The sequence below is a fragment of the Manis pentadactyla genome, chromosome X (assembly GCF_030020395.1).
Source record: "Manis pentadactyla isolate mManPen7 chromosome X, mManPen7.hap1, whole genome shotgun sequence".
NCBI lineage: Eukaryota > Metazoa > Chordata > Mammalia > Pholidota > Manidae > Manis > Manis pentadactyla.
Genome location: NC_080038.1, coordinates 78016029 through 78034338, shown reverse-complemented (window position 1 = coordinate 78034338; position 18310 = coordinate 78016029). Strand labels below are relative to the sequence as shown.

Here is an 18310-nt window from a genome sequence, read left to right as displayed (position 1 = left end):
TTAATCCTAAAGGATGAAACTTAGATAAATCTAAATTCACAGGCTCTCCCAAGATATGTCTGTTACTTGTTACTGTCAATTTGAAATGGAGACACTGTACTTGTTTTCAGAAAAATAAATTGTGGCCACCCAAGAGCATCAAATATCTTTCCCTTTTTCCATATCTTCTGTAGCTAATAAAATGAATGGACATTCTCAGAATTCTGCCAATTCTATTAACATTTGCATTTTGCTCTCTTTGATTTTGTTTTACAAGATCCATATCTTAAATTTTAGGGTACAGCATCCTGGATTCTAGTCATTTAGTAGGGAACATTCAGGACAAGGTAAATAAAAACATCAAAGGAAAACTTTGTTGAACAACTGAAGCATAGGGATTGCAATGTCAAATGTCTGCAAGAACCTGGCAGGTCATAGAAAGGAAGTGAAGTAGGCTGGAAGGAGACGGCAGGAGTAGTAGAGACCACTGTGAGCTATTGCGCACAGGATGCATCTAAAGGAAGCAGCTGCTCTGCAACCATAGGTCTTGATTGCAGACCCAGTGTTGCCAGATTTTCTTTTACAAAGAAGCCAGAGATGCAGATTGTTAATGCCAAGGTACCATTTTTTTTTTAACTATGAGGTCATGCAAAACTTATGTATGGGTAGGTTTATCCCATGAGCTTGCAGTTGGCAACAGCTCCTTGCTATAGGTAAATGTCAATTTCTGTACACTTAAGAGGGTGATGTCTTTCACCAAATTGAGAGGTGCTTAAAAACGTTCTATTATGACTATTCCAAAATGCTTCTAAATTGCATCAAACTCATAGTAACTATGGTAGGTAGTGAATTTATGCCATGCATCTACCACCTCAAAGTCTAGACTTCAATTTGAGTTGCTGTATAAATTGAACACCCCTTAAGGAAACCACAAGCATTCCAGCGGTGTTTTTCTTCTCACAGATTGGCAGCCTAGAAATTCTGGGGTTAACCTTTGACTCTCTCCTGTGTTATTTCTTCTCAGTTTCTTGGAGTTATGCTTCCCTCAGTTTCCTCTCTTATGCCGTGGTCCAGGGCTTATCACTGACTGGGTTCCAACCATAATCCCTAGTTGCCCTCCTGCTCCAGTCTCTGCCTCCTTCATTGAGCTAACATTGTCACTTACAGTGGCATTCTGTCATTTGTGACATCAGATCCAAAAATTTCTACCTACCTTTTAACTCCATTACATAATCATTTTGTCCTTCAGCTCCTTCTTGTCATTCCCCAGTTTGTACATCCATTCAGTTATTCAGGTATGTATGCAAATTCTCACCTTTCCTCATTTTCTCATATTTTCCCACCTTTTATAATCCAACCCCACCCCCAACAGTCTCATCTGTTCCTCTTCAAGGCTTGACTCAGACCCAGCCATCATATTCTCTTCCACTACCTCTGGCTGCTAGTAGCTGTGTGCTTTTAGGCAAGTAAATCAGTCTGTGACTCACACCTTTGCACCTACTGTGAAACCAGTGCAGTGTGTGTGGCTAGTGGGTTTGAGCTGTATCTGTGTGACAGCCCTAGGTGAACCGCAGCTGACAGCTCAACCTTCAGTTCCAGGCTAGCACCATTAACCTTCCAGCCCTTAGGGTTTGCCCTAACACAAGGGACTATCGTTTGTTTTATTTCACTGTATGAACTGATATGTGCCAACAAAGGAAAAAAAGTGAAAGTACTGTTTAGTGGAAGCCAAAGAGGTCTGGGTCACTTTTGTATGTGAACCATCCTCAGTTTAAAATGTGAAGGTAAGTCTTGAGCAGGGGTTCAGTTTAGGAGGGGCAGTGACAGGAAATCAGTTGAATTAGGATATGGATAAAATGTTGAAGGTGCATAGTTTAAAGAAGGAGCCCAGGAACCACAGAGGAATAAGGCTGTTTGGCCTGACAGTCAGTTTTGTATTAAATTGCTAAAGGATGAAATTATTGAACAGGTAGCCCACAGGAAGAAAGAACACATTTTTTGTGAGGTAATTATACCTCAGCCATCTAACAGGGTTCTTTGAGAGGGGTAAGTAAGGTGTGAACAAGGAGGAGCCAGTGAACATTTAGATTTTCAAAAACTTTTTGATAAGATTTTATAGCAAAGGCTGCTTTAAAAAATGCCCTCTTACCATGGAGTTGGGGATAATGTTTACTCATGCGTAGAAATCTAGTTTAAACACAGGAAGGAAGGAATGGGTGGTTTAAATGAACTCTTACTTGGGGAGATTTTTACAGTAGGCGTCCCAAGAATCACTGTTTAGTTTTTTTTTTTTTTAACATTTTTATAAATGATTGTGGGGAGTCAGCATAGTGACTACCAGCTGCTTCCCAATTGATAGTTGACACCGAGAGCTTGTAGATAATAAAATACTAAGCTGAAGACTACTGGTAGAAGGACTGTTTCACAAAGCAATGTGGGAAGGCAAGAAAATAACATTAAGTGACTGGATCTCTAAGATGATGGCCCTGCACATTTTTCAACCCATGAAAAGGCTCTAGGAATTCTTACTTAGGGATCTCTGAAGACATTAGCTTTGGGTATTGTGTCTGCACTCAGAAACACCCTCATAATACCGGACATAATCATGAATGATATGGGAAATACAAGTGAATATGTTTTGATTCAAAGTTGATGCCTCTTTATATACCTGTGTTATTTGAGTTTTGAAGACTGGTCAGCAAATCTATCAAGGATTTAAAGAAGGATTATTCAGATAAGAAATGAATATATCATGTACAGAATGTCAAAGTGGAGAAAGAGTCTGAGAAAGGAGATGAATCCAAAGAAACCTAATGGAGACCCTAAGTAGTTTTACTAGAGACTTGTTTGCCTCATCCCAAAAGTCTGAACCAAGGGTGTCCTTTTGAATTTGAAAGATGTATTTTTAAATGAATTTGCTTAGGTAGTTATATGGCAGATAAGAAACACGAGACTGTTAGTCTGAGTTTTCAGGCTGAAAAGTTTGGTTTTATTAAGAGCTTCGTTTAAATTGTAACACATTAAAGAGTAGCCAGGGAACACCAGTGCTTTCCCATCAAAAGCGCCATTGACGTCATTGTGATAGACTATACTGAAGAAGTGTTGAGTTGGCATGGTGAAGATGCATTTCTACCTATTCTCTCTGTTCCAGCCCTCCTGAATGTCTCTTCCTCGAATACACTGAGCTCGTTTGCACTTCCCTTATACAAACCAGGGAACCATCCTACACATGAGCCTAGGTTGTGACCCAAGTATTTAAACTGACCCTCAATGTTTTTGTAAGGCTTTTTTTTTTTAAGATTGAATGATGACTTATGTTCTACAATTTATGCTAATTTATTCTGGGCCTCTGGTGCAGTTATTAATGCAAATCTGTTTCATCCAATACATAGTTTCATTGTGACTTTTCCTATAGAAGGTTAAATTTAAGGACAGCTGGAAAAGCTGAAAAGAATGAATATATCATCTACAGAGTGTCACCAACAACAGAGGAAACGATATATGACTAAGTTCTATAAAATAGAGGCAGTTTCTGGGAGTGAGTGTTCTGAAGGCTATGTATTGCTTTTTGACAGCTTGTACTAAGCTAAGCATAATGTTTATTCCTTCTAAGAGTGACAGCAGTGCCTAAAGGGCTCCATCTGCCCACAACATTTTCAGCAAGTGTGATATTTGCATCAAAAGCCCCATTGGACTCAGATAGTTGTGTTATATAATTTCTTGAATTACCAATGATGCTGTGTCTTTCCTGGTCCATGGTAACTCCTTGAAGGCATAGAAATGAATCCGTTCCTTGTGCCCTTCTGTCTAGAGGTTAGTACCCAAGTGTTAAGTAGTAATCTTGATGAATGGCCAGGAGAATAGTGGTTGTCGAGGTTGGTAACAATTAGTTGGCTCTAATAATCACACGCAGGTGGAAGAAGGGGGTTTCTGCAGAATCCCTTCAAAGTCTTACCTGTATAGGAAGATAGCGTCAGACTTGAGCAGTTGCATCTGATTGTTAGAAATTTCAGAAGGGAGACTGCACTCATGAATATGTGAAATTCCCTTAAAGTTATCTTTAGGAGGACATCTCCCTGCTACATCTAGTCCATCTGCAATTCTTGTCAGCTTTATATCTTAAATATGTCCCCAGTCTCTCTGCTTCATCTCCATTACCACTACGTTGCTTCAGGGCGCCTTCATTTCAGACTTGGTCTACTGTAGTCAGCCTCTAATTTTCCAATTTTGCCTCCTTAACAGTTCTCCACACAGAGGCCAGGCTCATCTTTTAAAAAATACAATTCGGATCATGTCACTGGCCTGTTCAAAACCTTCCGGTGGCATCTTCTTGTACTTAGAATGAAATTCAAAGGCTTCCCTCTGGCCTTTGAAACCCTGCGTGATCAGGCCTCTGACCATATCTCTGATTAATTTCACCCTATATTTCTACCTATTCTCTCTGTTCCAGCCCTCCTGATTGTCTTTTCCTCAAATACACTGAGCTTGTTTGCACTTCCAAGTTTTTTAAATTGCTGTTCCTTCCGCTTAGAATATTCTTCCTCCAGATCTTCACATGGTTGATTTTTTCTGGTCACTCCAGTCTCAGCCCAAATGTCAATTCCTCGATGAGGCTCTCCCTAATTACCCTACCTAACATTCATACCCCTGCATCACCCTCACATGAGCCTGTTTTGTTGTTTCAGAACACACTATCTACTACTATTTTCTTTCTTGTTTATAGTCTCTCTCATGCACTAGATAAAGTTATATATCAGCAAGGACAGCATTTCTTTTTTTACCACTAATGCCCAGAACCACATCTGATGCATAGTAGGCCTAGTTTCATAAATTGGGGGAATGAAAAAGTAAATTTCCATGCTTGTACTTGTCTGCATCAACAGCCCTCCTAGAACTGTCATTGTTCCCTCCAGGGAAGATAGCCGAATTGACCAGGTGCCTAAGTTGCTCAAATTGTGTTAGGAGAAACTACAGGCCTTGAACACCAAGAGGCAGATGCTTAGTCACTAACAGCAATGTAGCCAATAAATTCCACATGGGTGGTACAATCTGTAATCGTTGGCCCCTTTGCTCTAGAAAGTGAGAGCTAACAAAAGCCACAATTGATTGAACATTTATGATGTACCAGGTACAGAATAAGCATTTCACACACATTAACTCATTCAATCCATTCAACAGCCCTATGCTATATGTATTATTATTATTATTACTATCTCCATGTTAGTAATAATAATACTGTTCCCATGAGAGCTGAAGCATAGTCACACAGCTTGTAAGTGGGGGAATCAGGATATAGACTCCTGATACAGAGATAGACTATCCATGTTGATTTCACAATAGGTAGTGAATGATTCTGACAGCTAATCTCTGTATAATTTATACATCATGACTGAGATTATACACTTGACTTTTAGTGACCTTTTAGTTTTGGTGACCACTGTTTGCTAAACAAATTCCCTTGGGTTCTCTCATCATGACTAATACCAGCTGGGGCTTGCCATTTTGGCCATACTTGTTCACTGTGAACTAGGCTATGTTGTAGTGGAGCACTTGTTTGAAGTTTGTTTTGGTATTTTTTTGATGGTCTTGCTGAACATCTTAAACTTTGTAGGTGATACATCCCAAGAGTTTACGGCAAGGGATGAAGCCTGGCTTGGGAATTTTATGAACATAACATTACTGTTTCCTGAGGCTGCAGGAGTCATTATGATTGTTTAGCTATTGCTCTTGAGAAAGTATTTAGTTCTGGGCCAGTAGGAAGTCTATGATGAGTTGGATGATGATAGCTTGAGTTGTAGAGGGGATCTTGGTTGGGGAGGGTGGGTGGAGAGGATGCTGTGACCTATATGCTACCCAATTTTGCATTCCCAGGGGACAGTCCAACTAGAGCAAAAATACATCATTCACTTCTGACACTGACCATACACACACTCTGCTTCCCCCTACTTCCTGTTAGAAGAAAGATACCAGATACCAAGAAAGATAAAAGGGATGGTAATATAAGTAAACTCTGCTAAGTATAAATATGTAACCAATAAATATGACATAATAATATAAATATGTGCCATAAGTATGTAATCTGTAATCAAGCTATATGCTATATAATATATATTAAAGTGCTGTGTGTGTGTGTGTGTGTGTGTGTGTGTGTGTGTGTGTGTGTGTGTGCTAACACCACTAAGACTTTTGGGACCCCCCCGTGTGTGTGTATATATATATAAGTATATAAAAACAAACATCTACACATATGTGTAGACCTTCCCACACACATTCTGAGACCAGCAGGCACTGGGTAAACATAGAAGACTCAATGTGTTCTCTTAAAAGTCAATATAGTGCTCTGATAAATGTATACATCTGAATATAGTTACCAATAAGTAACATAGTTGAACGTTGTATATAGATAGATGAAATCACTGAAGCTTTATTGTCTCTTGAAAAATGTAGACATGCCTAATTACTGTTGACTGGGACTTCTGCTGTGTCAGTACAATTTAAGTGTCACTGAAGCACAGTGATGATGATCAGTAGTCACTCAGAATTCTCTTGGTTGGTTTGGTTAGATTTTAATGGCATTTGATGAAGTGCTTCAAATGTATTTTTGTAGTGACTTTTTTTGGTAGTACTATCTACCATATTTAGTACATTTGTAGTTTTTTTTTGGTAAGTCCCATAAAATTTATACTTGTTTGCCTCTAGGACTACCAGTACCCTACAGTAGTGGATGTACAGAGCTGCCTTGCCAGGCATTATGGTAGGCCCCAGGATGGCTGATAGCGGCTGCACCAAAGCTGAGTCCTGACCAGCATCTCAGCGGTGTTTACTGTAGCATAATTATCCATCATTAAAGGCCTTTTAACCCGTGGGTCACTCGGCTGCCATTTAATGCACTGGAAAAAATCATGTGTCTTGTGGAGCCTTACTAACTCCAAAAAATTCCTAATAAATGTATTTGGCTTCTACTAACAGCACTTCCTCTATTTAAAAATCTCTAGCTTACCAATATGCTTTATAAATCACTTTTTAAAATGTGGATTGCGAAGTATTCATAATTTGCTAGGTGCTCTTATGATGAGTATAACCATGGTAAGTCTTACCCTGAGCTTATGTTCTATCTGAAATCAAGTCACGCATAATCCATTTAATATGTACAGATAGAGAGTAAGCATGTACATTTTGTGAGACAAGAATGTGTAGAAATGGAGGAATTATTCTTTGTAATAATCTTTTCAAATTGTCAGGAGTTAGAATAACTCTGAGAATAACTTTGACCATCTGATTCCATGTGGCTTTTCTTCATAATGCCTAGAATAATGGTACTTACAGTGAGGCACTTTGTGTGATGTGTAAAAGAGAAGCCACTGGGCCCAGACCACCTGAGCTTTGTTCAGCAGTACCATTTACTAAATGACCTTGACCAAGTTGCTTGACCTCTCTTTGCTTCAGTTTTCAAATCCCTCAGAGTGGTAGGATGCAGTGTGTGAGGTGAACGTGCTAACCACTGCAGAAACACCCTAGGGTGCAGTGTGGTAAAGCATCTGGCGTCTAGTAGGCACTCAGTGCTAGCCAGGATGATTATTTGTATTGTGTTGCCATTGCTGGCTGTGTGCCCCAAAGGCCAGTGTGTAGCCAGGTATTTCCTTGCTTTTCATGTAATTCCCTACTTTCCCTGCAAGTGACTTGCTATTTGAGTTTTGAATGCAGTTCTCAAGAACTGTTTGCTGTTGTGCATCTTATGCACTTGTAAAATGTTTTCTCCGTGGCTCGTTGCCACCAAGTAGCCCTCCCCCAACCAAAGTTTGTTTTGAAAAAGACCAAATGTGAGAATGACTAAAAAGAATAGCACACCAGAGGAGTGTTCGTCAGTCCTCTCATTTTACCCAACACTTTTCAAACAACTTGTTTTTTGTCACTTGGGCATATGCTACATGAGGAAAATACAGAGATGAGAGAGAACACATGCCTCCATATTGAGCATTATGTATCTCCCCTATTGGGCAAAACTGGAATGGGGAAAAGGGCCAGTGAGAAGCAGTATGAAAAACATATATGTACATGCCAGCTGTATGCTTTTGCAGTTGCAGAAATTTATAGTAGATATCAAGTCATAATTTCCAAGAGCACAAAATGCTTCCTGTGTTCTCATTGAAAATTAAGAGGAAATTTATTGCATTATCATGATAGTGTCTCATTACTGGACTTATTCCTCTGTAATATTCACTATCACCCCTACAAACCAGTTCTTAACATTCTTCACATTCTTGTGTTTCTACTACATAGTATACATCTGCTGTAATAAATCATGTTGTTGAAAACGAGGTAATTTTTTTATGGCTTACTGAAATAGTTATAGAAGCTTGTATTGCGCTTTATATTTAAATGTATTTTTCAGAGGCCCCATTTACCCTAAAAACTTCACAGATTAATTTTCAAACAAAACAGTACCTGATAATACTATAAGTCAAAGTAGTAGTATGTTTCATGAACAGTGATGAAAGGATATCTTGATGGTATCTTGAAGGATATCTTGATATCTGAAGGAATATGATGAAAGGAGGTCTTTATAGACGATTGCATTTAACTTCATTTAGGTGGATTTCTCCTGCTTTTGGTAATACCATAATAGTCCATGGCATAATGTTTTATGATTTTTCTCACCTCATACAACTTCCGATTCTGAACTTGATCCCCTTGCTTTTCTTGGAATCTGGTAAGATATTTAAAAATTGTTTTTCCCCAAGTAAGACAGTTGATGTATGTGTCTGTATGTGTAAACATGGACTAGACTGACTGAAATGAAAACTCCATAGGTCAGTTGGTAACGACTCACCTATAGCTGATTAAGAGGAAGCTGGAAACACTGTTGCTTCTACTCACATGACAAAAAGCCCCAGGCAAGTGAGGCTGTTAATTGTGTGGTCCATACTTTTGACCTGCTTGTCTGTTCTGGAGCCTTAACCTAATTCAGCCTATTTCTCTTTAGTGGGCCAGTAATATTTCATGTGCACATGGCCCCTTTTGGTATCAGCAGGAATTGATGGTGAAGGTTGGGCTGATGATCTCGATCACTTCAGCTTTACTGTACCAACAACAGGAGGCGTTATACCACTTGGGAAATGGAGCTAAACAGTCCAACATAAAGATGACTTTTTCTAACCCTCTTTAGAATCTACTGAATAAAATGTCTCAAATAGTACCAGGTTACAGGCACAATTAATAAATAATCTTCCATAATTTGATAGTGACTAATAAACAAGATTAGCAAGAAGGGGACTTTCTTGTAGCTGGTGTCCTGGGTAAAAATTGGCAGTCTGAAGGGTTTTCAAGCACATGAGATTTTGCTTGCTAACTCTAATGTGTCATTTATTGCGGTCTAGGTTTCTCAGTGGAAAAAAAGCCTAATTTCCTTGTTGTTCTATAAAAGAAGTGGTTATTACATAACCTCACCTACCCTAACTAGCTTGTTCATGTCCGCTAAAACAATTTGAATTTAGAAAGCCATTAGGAATATTTTGCCACATTTAGAGAATCTCATTTAGTACAGCATTCACTTATATTTTTCATTATAATCCGATTTGGGAATATTTTAAGGAAATTTCAGGAAGTACAGAGAATAATATAAAGACCACCCATGAAACTACTCACAGTTGTTAGATGTTAAAATCTTAACATTTTGCCATTTCTCTCTCTCTCTCTCTCTCTCTATATATATATATATATATATATATTTTTTTTTTTTTTAATAAGGAGAAACTTTATTTTAAATGATTTATTGCAAGGAAGGAAAGGAACTATTGCAATAGGGAGAGGGGAGCTATTACAATGGGAGAACACTGTGACCATGAGATGTACATGTATCTCAAGGGTTAGGCAAAAGTTTTTCTTTCATGTGAAGGAGTTAATAAGCCTCAAAAGAACTGGGTGTGAGGAGGTGGGATGACCAGAGTGTTACAATTCAATATATTTTTTAAAGAAACTGAGTAGTTGAAACTTTCACTCCCTCCCTTCCCAGAGATAACTACTGTTCTGAATTTGGTATATATAAGTCCCTTAGATGTTTGTGCATTTTTACTGTCTATATATATATATATCCATAAGTGATACATAGTATTTTGCATATAAAGTTTTGAAACTTTTTATAAATGGTATCACTCTGGACATATTCTTCCCCAACTAGCTGTCATCACTCAATTTGCTCATAGTATTCCATTGTACAGTGTGAGAGGTTAAGCCAACAGCCCCAAAGACCACCCACACTTCTGAACTGAAAGTTCAGGAGATTCCCAGAACCACCCTCAGGTTCAGTATTTCACTAGAAGGACCCCCAGAGCTCACTAAAAGCTATTGCCCTGACAGTTGTGTTTTATTAGAGGGAATGGGTACACGTTGAAATCAGTCAAGGGAGGAAGTACATAGGATGAGTACAGGGGGTTTCTAAATGTGGAGCTTCCAGTTCTTCTTTCCCTGTGGAGTCAGGACAGTCTCACTCTCCTGACATTGATGTGTGACAGTGTACAAGAGGGTGGCCTACCAAGGAAGTGCACCTGAGCTTCAGTGTCCAGAGTTCTTATTGGAGCTTCATCACTTCAGCATGAGTGATTGTCCATGGGGCTGATCTCAGTCTCCAGCCCCACTGGAAGTTGGCTGGATACCACATGACCCAAAGCTTCCACCCTAAATCACACTTTTGTTTTCTGACATAGCTAGTCCCCACCCTAACACTAGCCTTCAATCTAGATTGTATATATTGTATTGTTAGACTCTCTGGTGACCCAAGGCCCATAGGAAAACAAAACCACTCCTTTCAGGCTTTGCATGCCAAAGGCTTATAGGTCTTCCAGAAGCTAAGGACAAAGGCCAGACCTCTTTGTGAGCTAGGTTAATTTCTTTATTACACATATGAATATACCACATTTTCTTTTGTTTAGTCTTCTCCTGATGGATATTGGATTGCATGTGATGTATATAAAATAGTACCTGTTTTATTTATTTATTTAATGAATGTTTATATAACACTGTTTGCCAAGTACTATGTAGCTTCTTTACAAATTAGCTCATTTAATCCTGAGAAGAATCCTATATGAGAGAAATGCTATTATTCTCATTGAACAGATTAAGAAAATAGGATACAGAAAGGCTAAATACCTTCTTCAAGGTCACATAGCCACTAGGTGGAATAGCTGGAATATGAATTCAGACAGTCATAATCCTTCCTCATAACCACTATACTGCATTGCCTCAAAACAATACAGCAACAAATGCTTTTGTACACAGTTTCCTATATACATATATGAGAGCTTTTGGAAGATTTATGCCTAACAGTATAGTTGCTGTGCTGATACCCAAACTGATACTTTTCAACAATCTGTAAAATACTTGCACATAACTTTCCTAGTCTGTGGCTTGTCTTTCTACTTTTTTGTGTTGTTCAAGTGTTTATAACTTTAAAATACTCCATTAAAAAAATATTTTTCTGTGTTTCTTTTTTGCACTTTAAGAAATACTTTATTTCCCCTGAATTCAAAATTATATCCTCCTATTTTTTCTCCTAGAAGGTTTGCCTTTTGTATTTATACCTTTCATCTAGAATTGATTCTGAATATGATGTAAAGCAGGGATATAATGAGTCTCCCTATATTGTTGCAAAATGGTTTCTTCAGTGGTCCATTTGTTCCCCAGTGGTCTGTAGTGCCACCTGTCATCATTGTGTCCATAAACATATGCGTCTTTGTACTAATTTGCTATATTGGCGCTATGACAAATTAACCACACACTTAGTAACTTAAAGCAACACAAATTTGCTACCTTACAGTCTTGGAGGTCAGAAGTCTAAAATAGGTGGGCAGGGCTGCATTCCTTCTTGGGGCTCTAGGGGAGAGAATCTGTTCTTGCCTTTTCTGGCTTATATGGGCTCCCTGCATTCCTTGGCTTTTGACCCACTTCCAGCAATGGCATCACTGTGACCTTTACTTCCATCCTTAAACCTTCTTTGATCTTTCCACTTCCTTTTTTTAAGAACTTTTCTGATGACATTGCACCCACTGGAATAATCCAGGATAATCTCCCTATTGCTGATCCTTAATTTAATCACATCTGCAAAACCTTCTTGCTGTACAAGGGAATATACGTATAGGTTCCAGGGATTAATAAAGGTTTTGGGAGCCTAATCCTGCTGTTTGTTGTGTCTGTTAATTCTCATTCAGGATAAGACATATGTCTTCATATGTTGTATAATTTTAGATTATAAACTCAATCATAGCGTGATTCTCTCTGGCAATCTCACGTGACCTGGGTTAAGGTCATAACATTCCAGAAAGTTTTAGCAATTGCTTCTACCAAGTCTCCAGGGATATTACTGACCCAGAGCCACTTTTCATGATATTTTGTTGGTGAAGGGTTTCTTGGATCATGTAGTGGTGCAATTTCAAACCCTCAATCTGTCCGAGGGCAGGTCACTGGTTATAAATGCAAAGGTATGATCTTCCCCCACCCAGTGCCTTAGGTAAAACAATTCTTATGTCTTCTCCCTCTTGTAATAAGTGGATTTTTTTCCCTTGATCACCTTTTCATTGGGGTGTAATCCGGCTGTTATAAAAAAAAAAGTCATTATTTACTCCCCGCTTTCTTTGGATCCTCCCACCTCTTCTTTCCCTATGTGGGCATTAAAACTCAAGCACTTAGACTCATGAAATAGGTAAACTCCTTAGAGATTCTGTAGCATTAACTCGAGGGCTTATGGCTCTACTTTTCAGTTCCCAGTTTAGTTTTTGCTTACTTTTATGATAAGCAGAAGCTCCAGGGGTCTCCCAGCATCTTCCCCGCTCGTTTCCTCAGCACTTCTCTGTGGTCACTTCTGTTGGGATCTCATACATCACCTCTTGAGTCTACTTGCAGTCTGTTATCTTAGGTAGTCAGTAGCTGGTTTTGGGGGGGTACAACTGAGTTTGATTAGGACACTTTTGGCTTGGTCACAATTTTAGGCTTCTGCACAGTATTATTAGCAGTAGTACCTCGTGCTGCATCAAGATATTACTAATCTTACCTCTTGAGAGAGTCTTGTTACCATGATAGAGAAAATAATAAATGATCAAAATATTTTTTCTCTAATACCAATTATTAAGTGTTAGATACTTTTTAAAAATAAATGTTACTTTAATTTTCAACTCACAAATCCTAATTCTCATTTTCCTATTCCCTCCCTAGGATGTGTGCTGTGTTTGGAGGAATCTATTGTCTTCGTCATTCAGTACAGTGCCTTGTTGTGGACAAAGAATCTGGAAAGTAAGAATGATACAAGTTACTTTCCTTTATTTATACCCCAAGCGCAGGTGAAAAATGATAAAGTCCATTTTAAAAAAATGATTCTTCAAAGATCCTCCTTGGTATTAATAACATATCAACCTTGATTAAAAGTAATTTGTGTTTAGATCGTCCAGAACAAGGAAAGTGAGTTCAGAATATAGAAGCTAAATTAATTTCCCTGCAATATAACTATAGCTCCTGATCATCCAAGCTTGGAAGACAAATCATTTCAGCTGCCGGGCTGGGTGATGAGTGATGTTAGTTTTCCTTGTGGCCTTACCTCCTTTAATTGATTTTCATCAGATGACAACAAAACCCTTTGTTATTGCATTTTTAAAAATGGAGCTCACCTAAAGACTCATCAGATTAATCTCTGCTGATAATGCATGTCACTCCTAGAGAAAAGACTTTAATGAATTTTTTAGGTTGATTGTTGTCATAAACTGTGCTGCCCTGTTATCTAAGGATAAATTCTTTTACAACCGTAGCAGGCCTGCAGGCTGGTTTAGGATTGAAGTAAGAAAGTACCTGCTTTAAAAAAAAAAAAAAGCTGAGTACTATCTATTTATTTATGTATTTTCATATTTCAATTATATTTTTCTAGGATTTATTATTTAGTTGCTAAGATATGCTTTTGTCTGAATTACACTAAGTAAGTACTATTCTTTAATTTCTAAGTTTTACATTGAAACTTAAATGGGCCAACTATAAAGTTTTGGGAGTTTACCTGCTATATGGTTTTGTTGTTGTTAGGTATTCTTAAGCATCTACCAACTTGTATCTCTTACATGACTGTTTTTAGTGGTATATAAAGAAATAGTATTATTCAGGTCATAAAGTACCTTCATATTTTTGGGGGAAACTTAAAAAATATAATTTTAAGCTGCTTCTTTTACTTCACAATGATTGTGTATGGTTGGAAATGTCATAAAATGTTAACTTCTTATAGACTAGTTATTGCACAATAACTAGTATTTTGAGAGATAGTGGAGAAAAATTCTAGATCATATAATGATTAGACATTGAATTTGCTTTAGAAAAGTAATTATCTGGTATAAGATAAAACAGATTGTTTAAAGGCTTGTAAAGTACTTTTAGCAATTTAACGGAAAGTACTACATAAATGAAACATAATCTACAGTAAAAAATCTGTCCCTGAAGTCTCTGGATATTCAAATATTGGCTCATGAAGAGTTCTGTGGAGGTTCATGAAGAAATAGTTGTCTTTATGACTCTTGGAGTCATTTTTCCTTACGCATTCAATTTGAAGCATGAGCATGTTCTCATGATGGAAAGCCAGATAATCAGTTGCTTGTTTGGTGCTTATTTACTTAGATCCTTTTGCCTTTTTTGGGCCCCATTCCAGTCCCACATTTTACTCTGAGTGACATGAAGAATTTGCATGACCTATGTGTGTTTAAAAAAAAAAGACATGGGTATGTTAGTACAGTAATAGCATTTGTTGAACTACATTTCAAGGCTACATTTACTTTAACTTTGACTTAGTTTTTATTACAGACTCTAAACAGAGGGACTCTTCTTTAGGATCTCCTGCAGATTTCAGTTGCAACAGATAGCTCAGGGCTAAGGGTCTAAAGACCAAAGTTTGGTAGTTGTCAAATTTTAATTTGCCTAAGAATCACCAGGTAAACTTGTAAAAAAAAAAAAAAAAGGCCGATTTCTACGCTTCACCCTTGGAGACTAAAATTGGGTAACGTGCTTAGAGTAGAGCCAAGGAGTTTGCAGTTTTAAGGAAAACCCCAAGTAAATCTAAAGTATGTACTCCTTACATGACATTAAGAAACACTCATCTGTAAGGTAAAGCTCACGATTTAGCCAGTTGTTGTACTGTGTTCTGTGGTGCACTGGGGGCTCTAGGTCTTAATTCATTTTAAGCCCTTACCAAGATGAACCTTCCAGACCTATTGGAATCAAATCTGAATTTTAAATAGCAGACATACTGCTACTGATTTAACATTGCTTTTATATCTTCATAGAAAGAGCTCAAGAATAACAATTATTACCTAACAGCTCCTAAGGCATGCATGGCCAGGTAGCCGTGGAATGAGAGAACACCTGGAACTCATCACTGCCATGCATGACAGTGGGCAAGTTACTTTTCTCTGGGCTGGTTCCTTTATCCATAAGATAAGGTAGATGGACTCTGCCATAATTGCTGAGTGTCTTCTCAGATGTGACATGCTTTGGTTGAGTTACTGAAAGTACATAGAAAGTACTCCGTTTTTCCTTAACTTTTAGAAAAAATTATCTTAAAATGTTTTATATGCTCAAATGTAGGCCATTCTTGCATATTGGGTAATCTTCAGTCGCAGTGAGAAATTTAAAAAATGTTGAAACTTATATGTATCTATAACAGATATAAAGGAAATAGCAGAATGTCTGCTCATGCTATTTATTATGTTATTAAGTTACTAGAAGCCCAGTTTTCTAGTGAATATCTTCTTTTCCATCTTGGTTGTTTAAGATAGCCAGCCATTTTGGATTCTGCATATGATTCTCTTACTGGAAAATTTATTCCAAGCCATAATACTTATTTTTTCAATATTAGGATAGTTTTTAAAATTTGACCTGCATTCATAATATTCATGATGTCTACAATATTCTCACTATACTGAATTGCCTAAGTGATCTTTAAAAGTTTTAATTAAGAGACAACCAATACTTGAAAATTATAAATTCATGCCTTCACTAATAATTACAAGTTTATACCTTTTTTACCTCTTTTAAAAGAACTCCATTCTATCAAATCAAATAGTCTCTATAAATATCTAAAGCTAGTATTGATTGAAATTGACTCAGGCTAATGTATCTTTCCCAAACACTAGTTTGTTTTTCAAAATCAATTAATTGAGAGAGCTACCATTAATAAGAGATGTTTTGTTAGGACTGAATATAAAGTGAGGGATAAACTTTTTGAGGTAAAACGTTGAGTTCATATTTGGGCATATTTAGCATATGTTTCTTTATGGAATCCAGGTTGACTCAAACAATTGTTTATTCTAAGTTTAATTAGAATATTTGAAGTGTTTATTTCAGAATTTAGAAAATTCTAAAACAAGTCTGCAGAGGTTTGCATTTGTCTTCTTATGCTTTTAGATTGCTTTTCTTTCCCTATTTATGTGGAACACTTGACATCCCCCTCCCCTTTGGTATAGTTAAGAACTACTCACGCTTTAAGTCTAAGATCTAAGTTTATTTTCTGATCCCACAGACTAGGTCCGAACCATTTGCCAACCCGAGTCAGGTCCCCATACATATAATTGTAGGTCCTCTCTAAGGAAAGGCAAGATCTCACTACTATCTACACTATCTCTAGAAGCAAGGCAAGTTCCTATCACATTATATTCAATAGCTATGTGTTAAATGAAATGAATGCAGATTAAAAACTGATAACAGCCTTTCTTGTGCTTTTCTTTTCACCTTCCTTTAGGAAAGCCAGTAGAGGCATAAATGATCATCATTAAGTTTATTGTGGTTACACGTTGAAGTATACAAACTCTGAGAGAAAAAATAAGGAATATGTAATCAAATGCATACATATTTTCAGCTAGATCTTATTTTTCATTTTTGTTTAATTTGCTTTTTCTGACATCCATGTTGACTGTGCTTTCTTTCCTATGTTACCCATTGGCTCTGCATTCTTGGTTTTCAGAGGACATATAGATATCAGTAGTTTTTTTCTATACCCTCTCACTAAATTCTAATTTAGTGAGAACCCCTCTGTTAACTGTTTCTGGAAACACTGAATGTTCTTGTTGAACAGATTTCTTTTCCTTTGCAGCTGTGCTGACCATGTAAAACTCCTGTAAATTACATTTGGCCACTTAGCAATACAGTATTTGATATTAGGGTATGGTATTGATGACCTTGGACCAGTATGTCTGTAACCAGTAGTCTGAGTCTAATTACTTCAGCTAATGTTCCTTGTGTACTTCAGCTGTCTCACTTAGTAGATTTCCTGCTATGACTATTTCTTGGAGATAACTTTTTCTGATGTTAGGAATAACTGTTTCTTTCCCAGATACTTGGAAATTATTAATGAATAGTGTGTTATACCAAGCATGAGGTGACCGATTCTTAATACCATTTGTCATTATAGAAAAATTGCTGAATTACAAATTTTAGCATGTCCCATTTGCAGAATGGTAGTGATAATATTCTAGATATTTAACCTCCACCAACCCCTATGCTAGTTGCTATGGGGATAAAGAGATGAACAAAACATGGACCTTGCCCTTGTGTATAAAGAGATAGCAGTAAACAGTGCAGGCTGAAAAGTCAGATAGACTGGGTTCCCCCACTTACTAGCTGAGTGAACTTTAACAAGTTGTTTAACCTCTCTGTGCTTCAGTTTCTTTACAAAGTGGGACATGACAGTACCTACCTCATTGGGTTATTACATTAAGTGAAAAGATAAAGCACAGAAAGCTATTTGTTATACATAGCAAGAGCTCAGTACATGTTAGTTGGTAGAAATTATTAATGTATTGGATACTGTGGAATCCCATGGAGGAGATGTACTGTGAAGATCCTTCTATGCTATGCTAAGGAGTTTGGACTATAATCAGTAGTGTTTTAAGGGGTTTTCTAACAAGATTAGATTTGCTACTTCTGGTTAGTAATTCTGACAGTGATTTGTAAGAAGCACTGTGATGGAGAGATTCTTTATCTCCCAAATCAGATACTCTGTATCTTTGTTTCTATCTCTACACTGTTCACATGCATGGAATATTTCCATCATCCTTCCATCCATTCAGCCATCCAGGCAACAAATATTAGTTGTTTACTGTGTGCCAGGCACTGGGAATACAGCAGAGAGCAAGACAATCATAGTCTTTGTTCTCATGGAGCTTAATAGTCTACTCAGGGGTGTTAAAGACCAAATAAAGTAATGAGATAGATACAGATTGAGACCTGTTCAATATACAGATACAGCTCTGTCCCTTCCTGTGTAAAAAGCTTCACTGGCTTTATGTCACTTCAGAATAAAGTCTAAGACCCTTTTACA

At 37.4% G+C, this 18310-nt stretch overlaps 1 protein-coding gene across 6 annotated transcripts in view; it reads left to right on the top strand.

The window, feature by feature from the left end:
* CHM (CHM Rab escort protein) overlaps nt 1-18310 on the top strand; it is a 251489-nt gene that overhangs the window by 187198 nt on the left and 45981 nt on the right. For all 6 annotated transcript variants that reach the window (XM_036929986.2, XM_036929984.2, XM_036929983.2 and 3 more), the window contains one exon: nt 13183-13260. In XM_036929986.2, the coding sequence (XP_036785881.2) occupies nt 13183-13260 (78 nt within the window). The remainder of the gene's footprint in view (nt 1-13182; nt 13261-18310) is intronic.